This window comes from Kogia breviceps, chromosome 4, assembly GCF_026419965.1.
Source record: "Kogia breviceps isolate mKogBre1 chromosome 4, mKogBre1 haplotype 1, whole genome shotgun sequence".
Classification (NCBI taxonomy): Eukaryota; Metazoa; Chordata; class Mammalia; order Artiodactyla; family Physeteridae; genus Kogia; species Kogia breviceps.
In genome coordinates this window covers 106,080,510-106,095,263 of record NC_081313.1, presented here as the reverse complement: position 1 = coordinate 106,095,263, position 14,754 = coordinate 106,080,510, and the positions used below count along the sequence as shown (strand labels likewise).

Below are 14,754 nucleotides of genomic sequence, written 5' to 3'. Positions count from 1 at the left end.
AATCTAGGCAACCTAAGTACCTGACAGAACAAAAAACAATAATCTTTAGGAGAATACTGAAAAAAACAACTACCCAAAGTTGCTACAATGTGTTATCTACATACAAGTCTAGTCTTTACCCCAAAATATTACTGAACAGGAAAATATAACCCATAATCAAGAAAAAAAGTCATTAGACATTAACTCCAAGTGGGCCCAGATGTTAGATATGAGAGACAAAGACTTCAAAATAGCTATAATGAACATATTAAAAAATTAAAAGTAAATATGGTATCAGTGAGTAACAGAGAGGGAATCTCAGCAGAGAAATAGAAGCTATATTTTTTAAAGTAGAGATTCTTAATCTGAAAATCAAAATAATTGAAATAAAAAATTCATTAGATGGATTCAACAGCAGAGTGGAAATGGCTGGAGGAAGCAATGAAACCCATTAACTTACAGATACAAGAAATTTAAACCCCAAAAGGATCCACACAAAGAGAAAAGCCCCTATGTACAAATTCCTGAAAGCCAAAGGTAAAGAATATATCTTGAAAGCAACCACAGAAAACCAATGTATCATATACAGATGAGCAATGGTATGATTAATGGCTGTCTTATCAGAAACAATGGTGGGCAGAAGACACTGGAAGTGCATACTCAAACCACTGAAAGAAGAAAACCCCGGCAACCAGGAAACTGACATCCAGCAAAACTATCCTTCAAAAGTGAAGTAAAGACATCTTCAGATAATAAAAACAAAGAATTTTGTTGCCAGTTGACCTCCCTTACAACAACTACTCAAGGAAGGGAAATAGTATCAGATGGCAACACAGATCTACAAGAAGAAATGGGGAAAAAAAAAAAAAAAAAAGGAAATAAAACACCATATAAGCATTCTTTCCTCTTTTTTTAAAAGTTATAGGACTTGTTGAAAACAAAAAGTACAACATTGTATTGCTGAGTTTGTAAGTTACATGATGAGCAAAGTACTAAGAAAAGTACTAAGAAAAGACGCGCAGGCTCAGCGGCCATGGCTCATGAGCCCATCCGCTCCGCGGCATGTGGGATCTTCCCGGACCGGGGCACGAACCCGTGTCCCGAACCCGTGTCCCCTGCATCGGCAGGCGGGCTCTCAACCACTGCGCCACCAGGGAAGCCCAAAGTACGCTGTTTTAAGGTTCCTATATTTTAGATGAAAAAATTCAATATTCTCTGTAAGTGGAACAACCAGTGAAATAATAATACAAAGAGATATATAACAAGAAAGTAAATAGAATTAAAATGGATATTAAAAAATATCTGATTAGCATAGAAGATGGCAGGAAGGAAAAGAGGATTAGAGGAACAAAAACGGGTACGAAAACCAACAAATAGCAAAATACCATGCCTAATAACAGCCAAATCACAATAAATGTAAATGAACTAAAGAGTCTGCAGAGAAAATGCCAGTTATGGTACACATATCATATGGTACATGTATGAGAGTATCATAAAAAATTCACTTAAATAGAAGATTACTATGGGTGACATAGGAAACTGATTACTTATGATTACTTATTAAATGCTAGGTGGGAAGAGTAGGATATAAAATCATAATTTTTACATGTATAAACATGCAAAAGAGTTAAGGATTTGAGGTCTTTAACTTTCTGTTTTTCAAAACTCCTATATTATCTTCTCTTCATAATGATACGGTAATAAACATTTTAAATAAACAAAGTACAATGAAACCCTTGGAGTAAATTTTTAAAGTGTTGGTTCTGAAAAGGACTAATACTTAGCCTCTTAAAATACAATACTCTAGGATGACATGAGACTGAAATTTTCCAAAAATGTGTAGTTGGCTGACTCTTTTTATACTGAGATTTAAAACACCATGGTTACTTTGTGCCAGCACTATGCTAGATGGAGATACTGTGACAACCAAAACTCAGGTCCTGTCTCTGCATCTACTCAAGAGCTATTCTAGACTATTTTCTGCTTTTTATGATTTTCTTATTTTCTGTCTGTATAACATGCTGGTCATCTTTGAATCCACCTCTGCCAGTGTTCATTTTCCCTTCTAATCTGCCCTCATTCTGAAAACCAGAAGGCCATATTTGTTATAACTGTGTATAAAGTTTAACTATGTAGTCCCCAAGTGCAGGTGTGCTGAACCCTTTTAAATGAGGCCTTTTTGTTGTTATTGTTGCTGCTTTGCTTAATTACTGAATCAGCTTTGTTTCTAATCAGCAAATCTGCCAAATAATTGGGACTGAAATAGGTGAGCCAATAATTTTTCAAGTGCTACAAGCCAAATCTATTATTTCTGGAAACTTACAGGTAAGCCATTACTAAGAATAATTTATCATAAAGCTTAACTTCTAAAATAGTAAAGCCTGATTATTTATGCCTGAAACCATTAAGTTCTATAAAAGAGAGGTAATATCTCACTCCAACTATTACATGTGAACTCATCAGGATTCAGACTTACCAGTTAGTACTTGTGTGCCTGACTTCCCTACAGGATTTGTCCTAGCACCTCACACGTGAGCTTTCATTAACGTGTCTATGTTTAAATCCAGCATCTACCACTCACTGGCTGTGAGACTTAGGCAAGTTGCTATTAGCTTCTGAGTTTGTCTACCTGTAAACTAACTGGTTTGGAAGATTACTGTGCACAGACTACAGACTGCTCCTGAAACATGACAGATGTAGAATAACTGGTAACATTATACAATTCATTATACAGTTATCTAAGTGTTAAATCCAGATCTTTATAGGTTCCTACAGTAGGATGTTTCAAAACTGATAATCAGTATATCAAAACAAACAAAGCAACAAAAAACCCCACAACTCTGTACTACTGTCATAATGATAACCAAAGTCTGTCTAGGACATTGGTTCTCAAACCTGGCTCTCTAGGAATCACCAGGAAAGCTTTTTTAAAATGGCATGTATATTCTTTGAGGGAGAGGAATCTGTAATTTTTCTCCAGGTAATTCTTTTAGAAATTTGGGAATCACTAGTCCAAAAGAAAAGGGAGACAGAGAGCTAGTTTCAAAGAGATGCAGCCTTACCAAGTATTAGCTAAGCACTTAGGCAAACCACAACCTCACAAAATATGACTGCTACTCTAAGACCTTCTGAGAACCCATCTCCTCCAAAGATAGATTTGAAGATCAAATACAGATACATGAGTTAAGAGTGCTTTGGAAACTTAACACTTTATACAATATTAAGAAATTCTTCACAGCCTTTGCAATATTAAAGACCCAGATCTCCATTCTCAGAAAGAGATAAATTCCACTGATTCAACAAACATTTCATTGAGGGCCTAATATGTTTAGACAACTTTATTTAAGGAAGGATCTCATGCAAAATTAAAGAAAATTTGACTGTTTAATAATTTTAAACTAGTGGTGACTATTTAACATGTAGGAAAAGGAAGGGAGAAATCCAAGAAAGGAGGAATGAGGGAAGGGAAAAGTTCCTTTAAATATCACTTCCCCTGACAGCACTGGTTAACTGATTTCTCTGTGCTGAGGGAAATGTTCTGTATCTTCCCTGTCCAGTATGGTAGCCACTAGCCAATATGTGGGTATCGAGCACTTAAAATTTGGCTCAAGTAAATGCATTTTTAACTTTAATTTATACTCAGTTTAGGGACTTCCCTGGCGGTCCAGTGGTTAAGAATCCGCCTTCCAATGCAGGAGACACGGGTTCAATCCCTGGTCAGGGAACTAAGATCCCACATGCCACAGGGCAACTAAGCCCACGCACCACAACTAGAGAGCCCGCGTGCCCCAACTACAGAGCCCACGTGCTCTGGAACCCACGCACCACAACTACAGAGCCCACACACTCTGGAGCCCGTGTACCACAACTACTGAGCCGGTGCTCTGGAGCCCACGCACCACAACTAGAGAGAAGTCTGCATGCTGCAATGAAAGACCCCACGTTCTACAACTAAGACCCAACGCAGACAAAAATAACAAATAAATATTTTTTAAAAAATAAAATAATTTAGTTTAACAGCCAAATGTGACTAGTGGTTATAGTACTGAAAAGTGCAACACTAGAACATTTAAACATTTACATCACACTTTTGGGAGATACAGGTAAGAAAAGCAGAAGAAATAAAAAGAAAAAAACTTACTATGATTCCATTTATAAGAAATTTTCTTATACTTAAATTTTAAAAAATATATTTTTCTATTGGGAAAAGATCTATCCATACAGTGAAAGTGAGGGGTCCAAATGTTTTCTACTTTATCTTCAATGATCTAAAACACAACTGCCATGGGAGTTTAAAAAAAACAAAACAAAAAACCAAAATAGCAAGAACTTACATAGTATTAAACTGTAAGACATTGGAATTAACATCAACTGGGAGTCAAAATGGTTGTTGCAAGTTCCAACCGTGGCTCTGCCAGTTACGGGTCTTATGATTTTGGACAGGTTACTTAGTTCTTTTGTGTCTTAAATTCCAAATGTGCAGACTGGGACCATCTGCCTGTCAAATGTCCTTTAGAGATTCTAGATGACAATATAAGGTACATAAAAGAATTTAAGATTCTTCTTCTGTACTACAATAATTTATAAAGAATAGTTCTATTATTCAACATGTATTGACTGAGGGTCTGCTATGTAGTAGGGACATAATGATAAACAGTCACAGACATAGTCTGCTTCTCATGGAGCTTGAAGTCAACTCAAGTTTACTCAAATAACCATCTTAACAAACATACTCCCACTAACTGAAATAAGGGCTCGAAGAGAAAAGAGGTTTGTCCTAGACTGGAGGATAAAGGCTTCCTCTCTCAGGAAATAAAGATTGAAGTGAAATATTAAGACTGAAAAGTTATCAGTGTGTTATGGGGGAGAAGGGAGGAAGAATTCATGGATAGTATTACATACAAAGGCACTATGGCCAGAGGAAGTACTGTGCCATTGAGAACTGAAACACTAAAGAAGAGGCAGGCCAGAGCTAGACAATGCAGGGCTAGTTTTAAGCCAAGGAATAACATGATCAATTTTGTTTTAGAAAGATCACTCCAGGCACAATAGTAATAGGAGGGCATAGTGAATAGGGGAAACCATAGAAGGCTACTGGAGAAAGATATGCTGCAGACTGCTCTACGATGGTAGCAGTGAGGATGAAAATAATACTTAGGAAATAAAGGTGATACAAAGAACTCGGTGATGAACTGGATGTAGAGAGGTGAGAAAAAGTGTCAAGGATGACTCAGTTTTCTCACTTGTGCAATATGATGAATGGTGGTACCATTCACGGAGACACAGGGCACACTGGAAGAGGGCCTGGGTGGTTTTGTTTTCAGAGGTAGAGGAAGAAAAATCATAAGTTTGTGAGTGTGGGGTGTCTTTTAGACAGGAAGCAAAAATGTCCAGCAGGCGCTGGATGCCCAGAACTCACAAAGAGGGTATTAGCAGGAGACAAAATTTGGGGAGCAAATAGCCTACAGGTAATATAGACAGGGGATATACAGAGAGAGAAGATGGCAGAGGAAGAAGGAAAGCCAGAATCAAGCCTAGAGGATGGCCAGTTTAGAGAAGAAGGAAAATGCAGAAGACACTGGGCTGAAAGAGCCAGAGAGAAAGAAGGAAAACTAAAGGAGAGTGGTGTTACAGAAGCCAAGGAAGTATCAAGACTTCAAAAGAATATTAAATGCTGCTGGAAGGTTGAATGCTGCTGAGAAAAAACGTTTGCTGGAACTGGTGCTAAGGATGGAGAAGGTCACTGGTGACTTTAATAAGAACTATTTAGGTGAGGGGCTTCCCTGGTGGTGCAGTGGTTAAGAAACTGCCTGCCAATGCAGGGAACATGGGTTCAAGCCCTGGTCCAGGAAGATCCCACATGCCACAGAGCAACTAAGCCTGCGAGCCACAACTACTGAGCCCATGTGCCACAACTACTGAGCCTGCATTTTAGGGCCTGTGCCCCACAACAAGAGAAGCCCGCGTACCACAAAGAAGAGTAGCCCCCGCTCTCCGCAACTAGAGAAAGCCCGCACACAGCAACGAAGACCCAATGCAGCCAAAAATAAATTAATTAAATTAATAATTTTTTTAAAAAAAGAACTATTTAGGTGAAATGATGGGGTAAAAGTCATGCTACAGCAGATGATCAGGGTCCTCAAAGGTCCTTTAAGTCTTCCTCCACTGGAGTATAATAAAGCCTGCTCTACCAAGCCACCTACCCATAGAAAAGCTCCAAAGTGACTCACATGCTAAACTCTGTTAGAAGCTACATCATTGAAGGAACCAATTCATACCAACCCAACAAAGAACCATCCAGAGGTTTCTAGTATTCTTACTCTAGATGAATAGCTAATTTGTCAGTGTAAAGGAACAGCATAGTGAAAATTTAAGGCAGAGAAATTTCTGAGCCCAAGGGTAGTATGACTACACCAGCCACAATCAGCTTCTACAGAGAGACAAGATTCCACCAAGCTATGTTTGCCTTTCAGACTTCCCCCTTCTTCTAATCAGAAATCCCCAAGTCCTCCATGGGCTCCAATTTTTTCATAATAGCTTTAAGAAAGCACTACTACAGGTTCTAGTGAAAAATGGAAGAATCATAAATCCAATGGCAGATGATAAATTTCATATTTAATGGGAAACCATTGATATATTTTTAACTTCAGTATTTAAGTAGTTTTCCTCGTCCATTCCTCACTCTCTCACTTTGTGGAGTCAACCCACTAGTTCCCCACCCCTTTATACTCTATTTGAAAAACTACCGGTTCTCATGGTTTTACCTGAAATTTGCAGCATAAAAGCACATTTTTATACTACAAATTCAAACCCATTTTCTTAGGTTCTATTACTTCGCAAACCAGTAGCTGCAATTTTATGTGTATGCCCCATTGTAGAACTGATTTGTAGAAATGAAACCCAACTCCTGAGTCCACCTCCAAAACTTGCTCTTCCCAGTCTCCCACCTCTTCATAAATATCGACTCCATTCTCAACAGGGGAAAACCCCCCACCCAAACAGTCAACAAATCCCAACAATTCCACCTTTTAAACATATCCAGCATTTAAACACCTGTCATTGTGTCAAACACTATCACCTTCATAAAAGTCATCATCATCTTAACTAAAACACTGCAACAGGCTTCTAACTTGTTTCCCAGCTTCCACTCTTACCCCCTTACAGGATACTCTCCACACAGCATGAGAGTGATGTTTTAAAAATGTAAGTCAGGTCATGTCAAGTCTGTGCTCAAAGCTCTCCATGACTCCCTGTCTCACTCAGGGTAAAACCCCAAGTCCTCGTCACGATCTACCAAGTTCTACACTGTTTGTTTTTCACTATTGCTCTAACCTCCTCGCCTATGACTCTCCTGATAGTCACTCCAGTCTTGCTGGCCCTCTTGTTTCTCAGTCATGCCAAGCATACCCCAGGCACACTGCCATCTCAAGGTCTTGGTGTTTGCAGTCCTCTGCCTAGTGTTCTTCCCCTCAGGTGTTTTCACGGACTGATCTTTCACTCCCGTCTAGTGTCTGCTCATATACCAGAGGGGGCTTCTCTAACTGCCCCAGAATAACACCACCCCAGCTATCAGCATCTATCCACCTTTCGATTTCTTCACAGCAGTTACATCTGACCTATCTGTTTACTCTCTCCTACTGCTAGAATGAAAGCTCCACAATCCTGCTGTGCTCACTGCTGTAACCCCAGCACTCAGAACAGGGCTATTATTGATGCTCAATCAAGATTTGTTGAATAACTAAATTCATATTCATTTCACGTCAGCACGGAGCCAATTTGACTAGTGCTACAGACTTTACAAACACGTATAAAACATGTAGTTAAAAATTAGTGAAGGGCTTCCCTGGTGGCGCAGTGGTTAAGAATCCGCCTGCCAACGCAGGAGACACGGGTTCGAGCCCTGGGCTGGGAGGATTCCCACATGCCGCGGAGCAACTAAGCCCGTGTGCCACAACTACCGAGCCTGCACTCTAGAGACCACGAGCCACAACTACTGAGCCCGTGTGCCACAACTACGCACCTAGAGCCCGTGCTCTGCAACAAGAGAAACTACTGCTATGAGAAGCCCGCGCACCACAACAAAGAGTAGCCCCCGCTCAGCGCAACTAGAGAAAGCCTGCGTGTAGCAACCAAGACCCAATGCAGCCAAAAATAAAAATAAATACATTTATAAAAATTAGTGAAAACAAACACACTAAATACATAAGAACCTAGAAACGCTTTTTTGGTCCTCCAAATTCTGGTCTAACAAGATTGGGAACGTGACTATGAACCCAAACACACATAGAAAAGGCAATGATTATGACAACAGTGTACAGATTTTTTGCCAGATTTTCAATCCCCAAATTTATCTTTCCTCCTCCCCAGGCAGTTAGTTGGTATATACTTGGAGAATGTGTACAGTCTTACAGGTAACCAGACTTCAGCTCTGGTGACATGGGTTTAGAGAGTGGGGGCCCTGGCAAAACTGTGAAACAGTGCAAGTTTGTGCTCTGCACAAATATTTCTGATCAAGGTCCCACCTTTACTCATTCCTGGACCTACTCTATTCCTTATCCCCAGGGATGTGACCCATTCTGGTTCCCCCAGGGCGACCTTGAAAGACTCAAGCTCTGTACTGACATGATTAGTAGTGTGTGGAATTTCTTGTCCAAGACTTAGCACAGCCCATTTAGAGCAGCAGCTACACTTGTTTAGTGTTTTAAAGTCCCTGTTAAGTGGGAGGAACTGCCCACCCTGATACATTCGATAAACGAATTTTTATTAACTACCTATTCTCTGTCTGGAGATGAATGAGACACCAGCTCAGATCCTTGTGAAAGAGACAGTCATATTAGTCAGTAATTACATTATCACAAGAATTCCTCCTCTTTTCTCTCAGTTATGTAACAATTCTACTCTCAGGAGGTTAAGATAGAAGAGTGATGTTGGCAACCCCCAACATGTGCCCCTCAACATCCCTGCCATCTCAGAGCAGGTCCAAGGGATAGGGATAAAGAAGAAATAACAAGAAAGAGGAGCTACTATGTCCTGGCATAAGAAAAACCTGGGTGTGAATGCCAGCTGTACCACTTTCTATGAGAGTGGCATTAAGCAATTTCTTCACTTTTTAGGACCCCATTTTATCATGAGTAAAATGTGTATAAGACTTATTTCTTAGGAATTGAATGAAAAAACCAACAAGTTCAGTGAAACATAAAACACTTGATATAGCTGTTCCCTTGACCTTTCCCTTTTTATTAATGAGAGAGGCTAAAATAGAGAGGCCACATACAAAGATTTGACATACCACCAGAAAAAGGCTCCAAGCCTTGGCCTACGGACAACTCTGCAATGGTAACGCAATCTTTTCAAACTACTTTAAAACTGCTTCAAATCCAGTAGGAGCTATTATGGATTCTCCACCACATACTTTTCCACATTTGATAATCATGCTTTCCATCATATATGTTGAAGTTGTCTATCAAATACTTATGTGTTTACCACCCGCTTTTTACTTTCTTCTTGTAGGGGCAGGAATCACTACTTCGGTTTTATTCTTTGAAATACTTAAAAAAAAAAATCAATTACTGGCATATCTCTGAAAACTTTGTGCCTTCTTTAAAACACTTTTCTCTCAGCTTCCCTGACACTGCTCTCCTGGCTATTTCTCACCAACCTAACAGCTCCTTCTTAATTTCCTTTGCTAGTGTTGCCACAATCTCTAGTAGACCTTTAGACATTCCCCAGGCCCAAACCCAGACCCTGTTTCTGTTCTCTTATTTACCCACTCTCCCCAAGTAATTTCATGCACGACTTTAGATGATAAATACATAAATATATATATATGTACATATGTATGTAAATATATATGTATATACACATACACACATATATTTCATATACATATGAAATATATTCTGCCCCTTTTCCCTCAAAATGACTCTTGGACTAAGATATCTTGCAGGCTACTCAAAAGCATTCTATTCTTTCTTTCTTCCCCGATCTATATTCCTTCTCCAGCCTTTCCCATCTTAGGCAAAGTACCAACCATCTATTCAGCTGCTCAAGTCCAAAAGCTGCGAATCAGCTTCTTGTTCACTCCCACATCCAATCCACCTACATCCCACTTATTCTGCCCCCAATTCTTATTATCTGTAAGGAGACCACAGTAAAAGCTGCTTCCATTCTCACCCTTCTCCATCCAGCAATCAAAAGGTGTCAAAACAAAACAGATCATGTTGCTACCTCACACAAAACTCAATAACGTCGCACTACCTTTAGAATAAAATCTTATACTGGCCTCCTCATAGTTCTTTGGACATACCACTCTCTCACCTCACTATCTTCACAGATTTTGTTCCTTTGGCCTGGAATATTGTTCTGCCCTATCATCAACTTAGCCTTCAGATTTCAGCTTCAGTGTCATACTTTGTATACCCATCACACAGATGACTTTAAAAATGGATAAGTTTATGCTGTATTTTCTTGCTTTTGCACCTTTAAAATAATAATGTGCTTTCATTTTGCACTCTAAGTTAAGAGTTGTTTATTACTTTATTTGGTAATACCTAATTACAGTTAAAAAATAAAAAAAGGCCTCCACAACCCCAATTAAAATTAGGTCCTATTATATCCTCACCAGCATTCTAACCCTTCTCTTTCATAGCACTGGAAAAAAAAAAAGTTTGTAACTAGGTTATTTGTGCAACCATTTGATTAATGTATGCCTAGAGTATGACAGAGTCAGTATCTGTTTTGCTAATCACAGCATCATCCCGCAGTGCCACAGCCAGGTGGCCCACACCTAAGAAACTCTTCTCCCCAGTAAATATTTGATAAATGGAGGACTCATGAGTCCTGGCCCTAGAATGGCTGCATAATATAGCAATACGCACCATGGTTATTTAACTATTCCCCTTCAGTTGGATTTCTAGGCAAAATACTTTAAAAAGTCACAATGCTGGGCAAAGAAAGGAATTCACGTAGAAGACACTATAGTCCTTTCCCCCAACAAGTTTCTGGAGGGCTTTTCTTTTACTTCTTTTGTTCTTCCATAGTTCCTAGCACAAAGTTAAATCCATGGTAGATATTTAAGCACTCAGTGACCCAAGCAGACTACATGACAGTCAATCAAGAGCTAAGATTAAATGTTACAGAATTCTAAGTATTATGATTTCACCTAGAGCTACAAGCATTATAAAAGGTTTTAAGGAGTAAGAGTCAATCTAAAAAGTGAAGTACAACTTTTGGGAATCTAGCCAACCTATACTATCAGCCCTCCCCTGCCCTCCTTCAACAGTGGTTTATCTATAGCCAGATTTGTACTCCTTAACATGACACATCTCTTTAATGCATTCACTCAATTCTAAACAAAATTATCTTCAAGAGGAGGTTCTATGCTTATTTAACCTAATAAACCATTTTCACTGCCCATAAAGGGCCTGAATGGTAAAAGGTAAAAAACTACAAAGAACTCATTACACTACAGGCTGCACAAATGAAATTCTGAACATAACATTTCATATACTACATTCACTGAAAAATGCAGAAATTAGGAGAATCTAAAACTGAAGTCCTAAAGTTTAACGATGTATTTTCTTAAGGGCCAATATAAGACTGAAATGGTAACTATACTAGGCATTATTTTGCAGGCACTGAATGTGGGCCTTTGCATACATTTTTTTCCCCTAATCTTCAAAATAACTCTGAAAGGTGAGGAAGCTGAGGCTGAGAAGCTAGGTGACTTCTTCAACTACTATACATCTAAACAATACAGGTGTTCTTTTCTATATACTGTGAACTGACCAAAAACACCAAACAAACAAAAACCTGAAAATCTGGAGAACTGGAAGGGCTTTGTTATTAAGAGTATTTAGTTTAAAATAACAAAAACTTTCCTAGGAAGCATAAAAGATCAAGGAATATAATATCCTTCAATAAAAAAAAGCTTTTAAGACTTATGGGTAAATACAGACTGTTTTACTACTAAACTACAGGGCTTTGGTGAAATAAATCTGAAAATATCTATATAATATTTCCAATAATAAAAATGCTCCAAAAGGGAAATTACCAGCTATATAATCTGCTTTGTGAGAATTTTGAGTTTTGAAAGGAAAATATAATAGATTTGAAAGAAACTACAGGAATATGAATAAGTGTTTTAAAAATCGGTTTTCTTCTTATATGACAAAATACCATAACAGAATGAAAGGAGTAGTATGACCCAAAGCTAAATGATGTCAGGCTTTTAAACAATCAGTAAGCTGTAAGGGTTGGGACCTCGGCAATTATTTCAATGAATTTATGAATGTTACATTTTCAAACACTGGGACAAGTACAGTCTTGTATGAAATGACTGTATGAAGTCAAATAATCATATCCAAAAGAAATTACATACTTTCTGTATTTAAACTTTACGACACTTTGATTGTGTCAACCTATATGGTGCTAACTCTTTGCATTCACAAAATTCCATCAATGTAGTCATTATACACTTGTAAAGGCAGACTTCAAGTAATCCCAAATCATAAAAAATTATTAATCAAATCTCAAAAACATCAATGTCATCTCAAAAGAACGATTTTGTACCCTGAAAAAATAAAAGTTGTATGCGGCCATAAAAGACAGAATTACAGAAATCAACAGAGTATATAGGGATGGTTTCTGTTCACCAAGTATAACTACTTACACAAGACCCCAGAAGGTCTTTCTGGACATCCTCCACAGAAAAAACAATTCTATTTCTCTCTCGCTCTCTCTTAGACTCCGCCCCCCGCCTTTTTGATGTAACCCTCTTCCAAAAGGTTTACATTATAAAAGTGGATTTATGCCATTATCAGGAAAAGCTTGTCCCAAGACTTAAGATTTCTATATCTTTTGACATTCAAGACTGCAGGAATTGAGCTTTAATAATTCATACACCACAAACACACCCTGCTAAGATTTTCCCTTCAAATACTAATGTTCCCACTCTTGGGACCCCTAACGGGTGTACAGAAGCCACACAACCCAACCTTTAAAAAAAGACACGGATGGGAGGTGCTCTCCACTCCCTCCTGAGAAACGTCCTCACCACCTAAACCTCCTGCACATTCCCTTCTCGGGGCCTAAAAGTACAACTGTCATTCAGAGGGATGGTAATTGTTAAGCGTGGGTGAGAAAAAAAAAAACATACACAAGATATATAACTGGATGGGGAAGATTGTTAAATGCAGCCTCTCCGGTATCACGTAACTAGCCTAACCCGCTGCCAACTTTTAAGAGATTAAGTTACATTCCTCTGCAATTCCACCCTTGACAGCTGAATCCAGAGATGCCAGCGAGTCGTGCACGTCCATTCACGCCGCCTCAGCAGACGAGAGCCGGCAGCTACATCCCGCGGTCAGCGCGGATCAGCGGCTGGGGAGGAGGGGGGGGAGCTGGCGAGAGGGCTGCAGAGAGAGCCGGGTGAGCTCACCTTTTCTAACTCATCGTGGAGCTCCGCCAGGCTGGGCCGGAGGAGCTTCTCGCCCAGCTGCGCTGCCGTGTGCCGGTAGTGGTCAATCCTGGGCACGGCGTCCATAGTGTTGTGGCCGAAGGTGCGCAGGTAGTAGGTGTTGGTGTGGGTGTCATAGTAGTAGTGCTGGTGGTGCCCACTGCCGCCGCCGCCGCCCGAGTGCAGGCTGCTCCCCTCGCTCAGCACTGTGTCCCCGCCGTTTTGGAAGTTCACGTTGGGCCCGTCGCCTCCGATCCCCGCTGCATCCGACATGCTCTCGTTTGCCGACGAAGAGGCAGCCGGGTCCACGAAGTTCACGCGGAAGCGGCCCTTGGCTTCCTCGCTGCCCTTGGCTAGCCCGCTTTCGCCGCTGGCTTTCCCGTCCGCGGTGGTCTCCTTGGCCCCCGCCCCAGCGTTAGCCGCCGCCGCCGCCGCCGCCCGCCCGGCATTCTCGGAAACCAGATCCACCTGGAAGCGGCTCTGGCTCAGGGTGGGCCCCAGGGGTCTGCCCAGTCCGCCACCGGCCGTCGCGCCGCCCTCCCCGCGGACCCTGCCGCCGCCCCGGCTCGCAGTCGCAGCATCCTCCGGCACCAAGGGCACGGCCGTGCCGGGTAGGTCCATCCCGGCGGCGGCTGGAGGCGTCTCCCCGACCCCCGCCAGCCTCGCGGCGCCGGAGGAGGGCGCCGTGGGCCCCGGCTCCATCGCCGCCCGACGCTCGGCGGACCCGGAGAGCCTGGCGGACCTGGCGGGCTGCACGCCCTCCGCGCCCCCGGCCGGCGGTGGTTGCAGCCGCAACGCCAGGTGAGAGAATCGCTCTCCAAGCCGCGCACGCGCCGCCGCTAACCCAGGCCGGCACGAACGCCTCCGGCAGCCGAGTCTGCGCGCGAGTGCGGCAGGCGCGGGGCGGGCCCCGCTGTTTAAAGCCTCGGCGGGGCCGCGGCGTTGGTGGCTCCGGCTGCAGCACGCGGGAGGCGGGGCCCACGACTCCTCCGCCCCTCAGCCCGCCCACCCGCGGACCCGCCGTGGCGCGCGGCGGAGGCTCCCTCGGCTCCCGGCTCCCGGCTCCTGCGCTACCCCACTCAGAGATCGCGTCCGGCCCGTCCACGCTGGGCCTCGGGCAGCATGAGCAGCGCGATCCGGGAGCGACCAAGCGCCTCCTCGCCGCCGTAGCTGGGAATATCTCTGCGCCGCTACCTCCTCTTCCGTCGCCCGCCTCCCAACCCTCCACCTCCTTCCCCCGCCCCGCTCTGCGGCGAAGAGGAGCGGGGCCCCCGGCCTCCTCCCTCTCTCCCCGCCCCTGGGGCAGCGCGTCAGTGGGC

General features: G+C 42.2%; 1 protein-coding gene across 2 annotated transcripts in view; it reads right to left on the bottom strand.

The window, feature by feature from the left end:
- SLC12A2 (solute carrier family 12 member 2) overlaps nt 1-14,379 on the bottom strand; it is a 111,872-nt gene extending 97,493 nt beyond the window's left edge. Inside the window, exon 1 of one of the 2 annotated variants that reach the window (XM_059059766.2) lies at nt 13,418-14,379. In XM_059059766.2, the coding sequence (XP_058915749.1) occupies nt 13,418-14,137 (720 nt within the window). In that variant the 5' untranslated portion in view covers nt 14,138-14,379. The remainder of the gene's footprint in view (nt 1-13,417) is intronic. The other variant, XM_067031521.1, reaches the window with a different exon arrangement.
- Between the last annotated feature and the right edge of the window lie 375 nt (nt 14,380-14,754).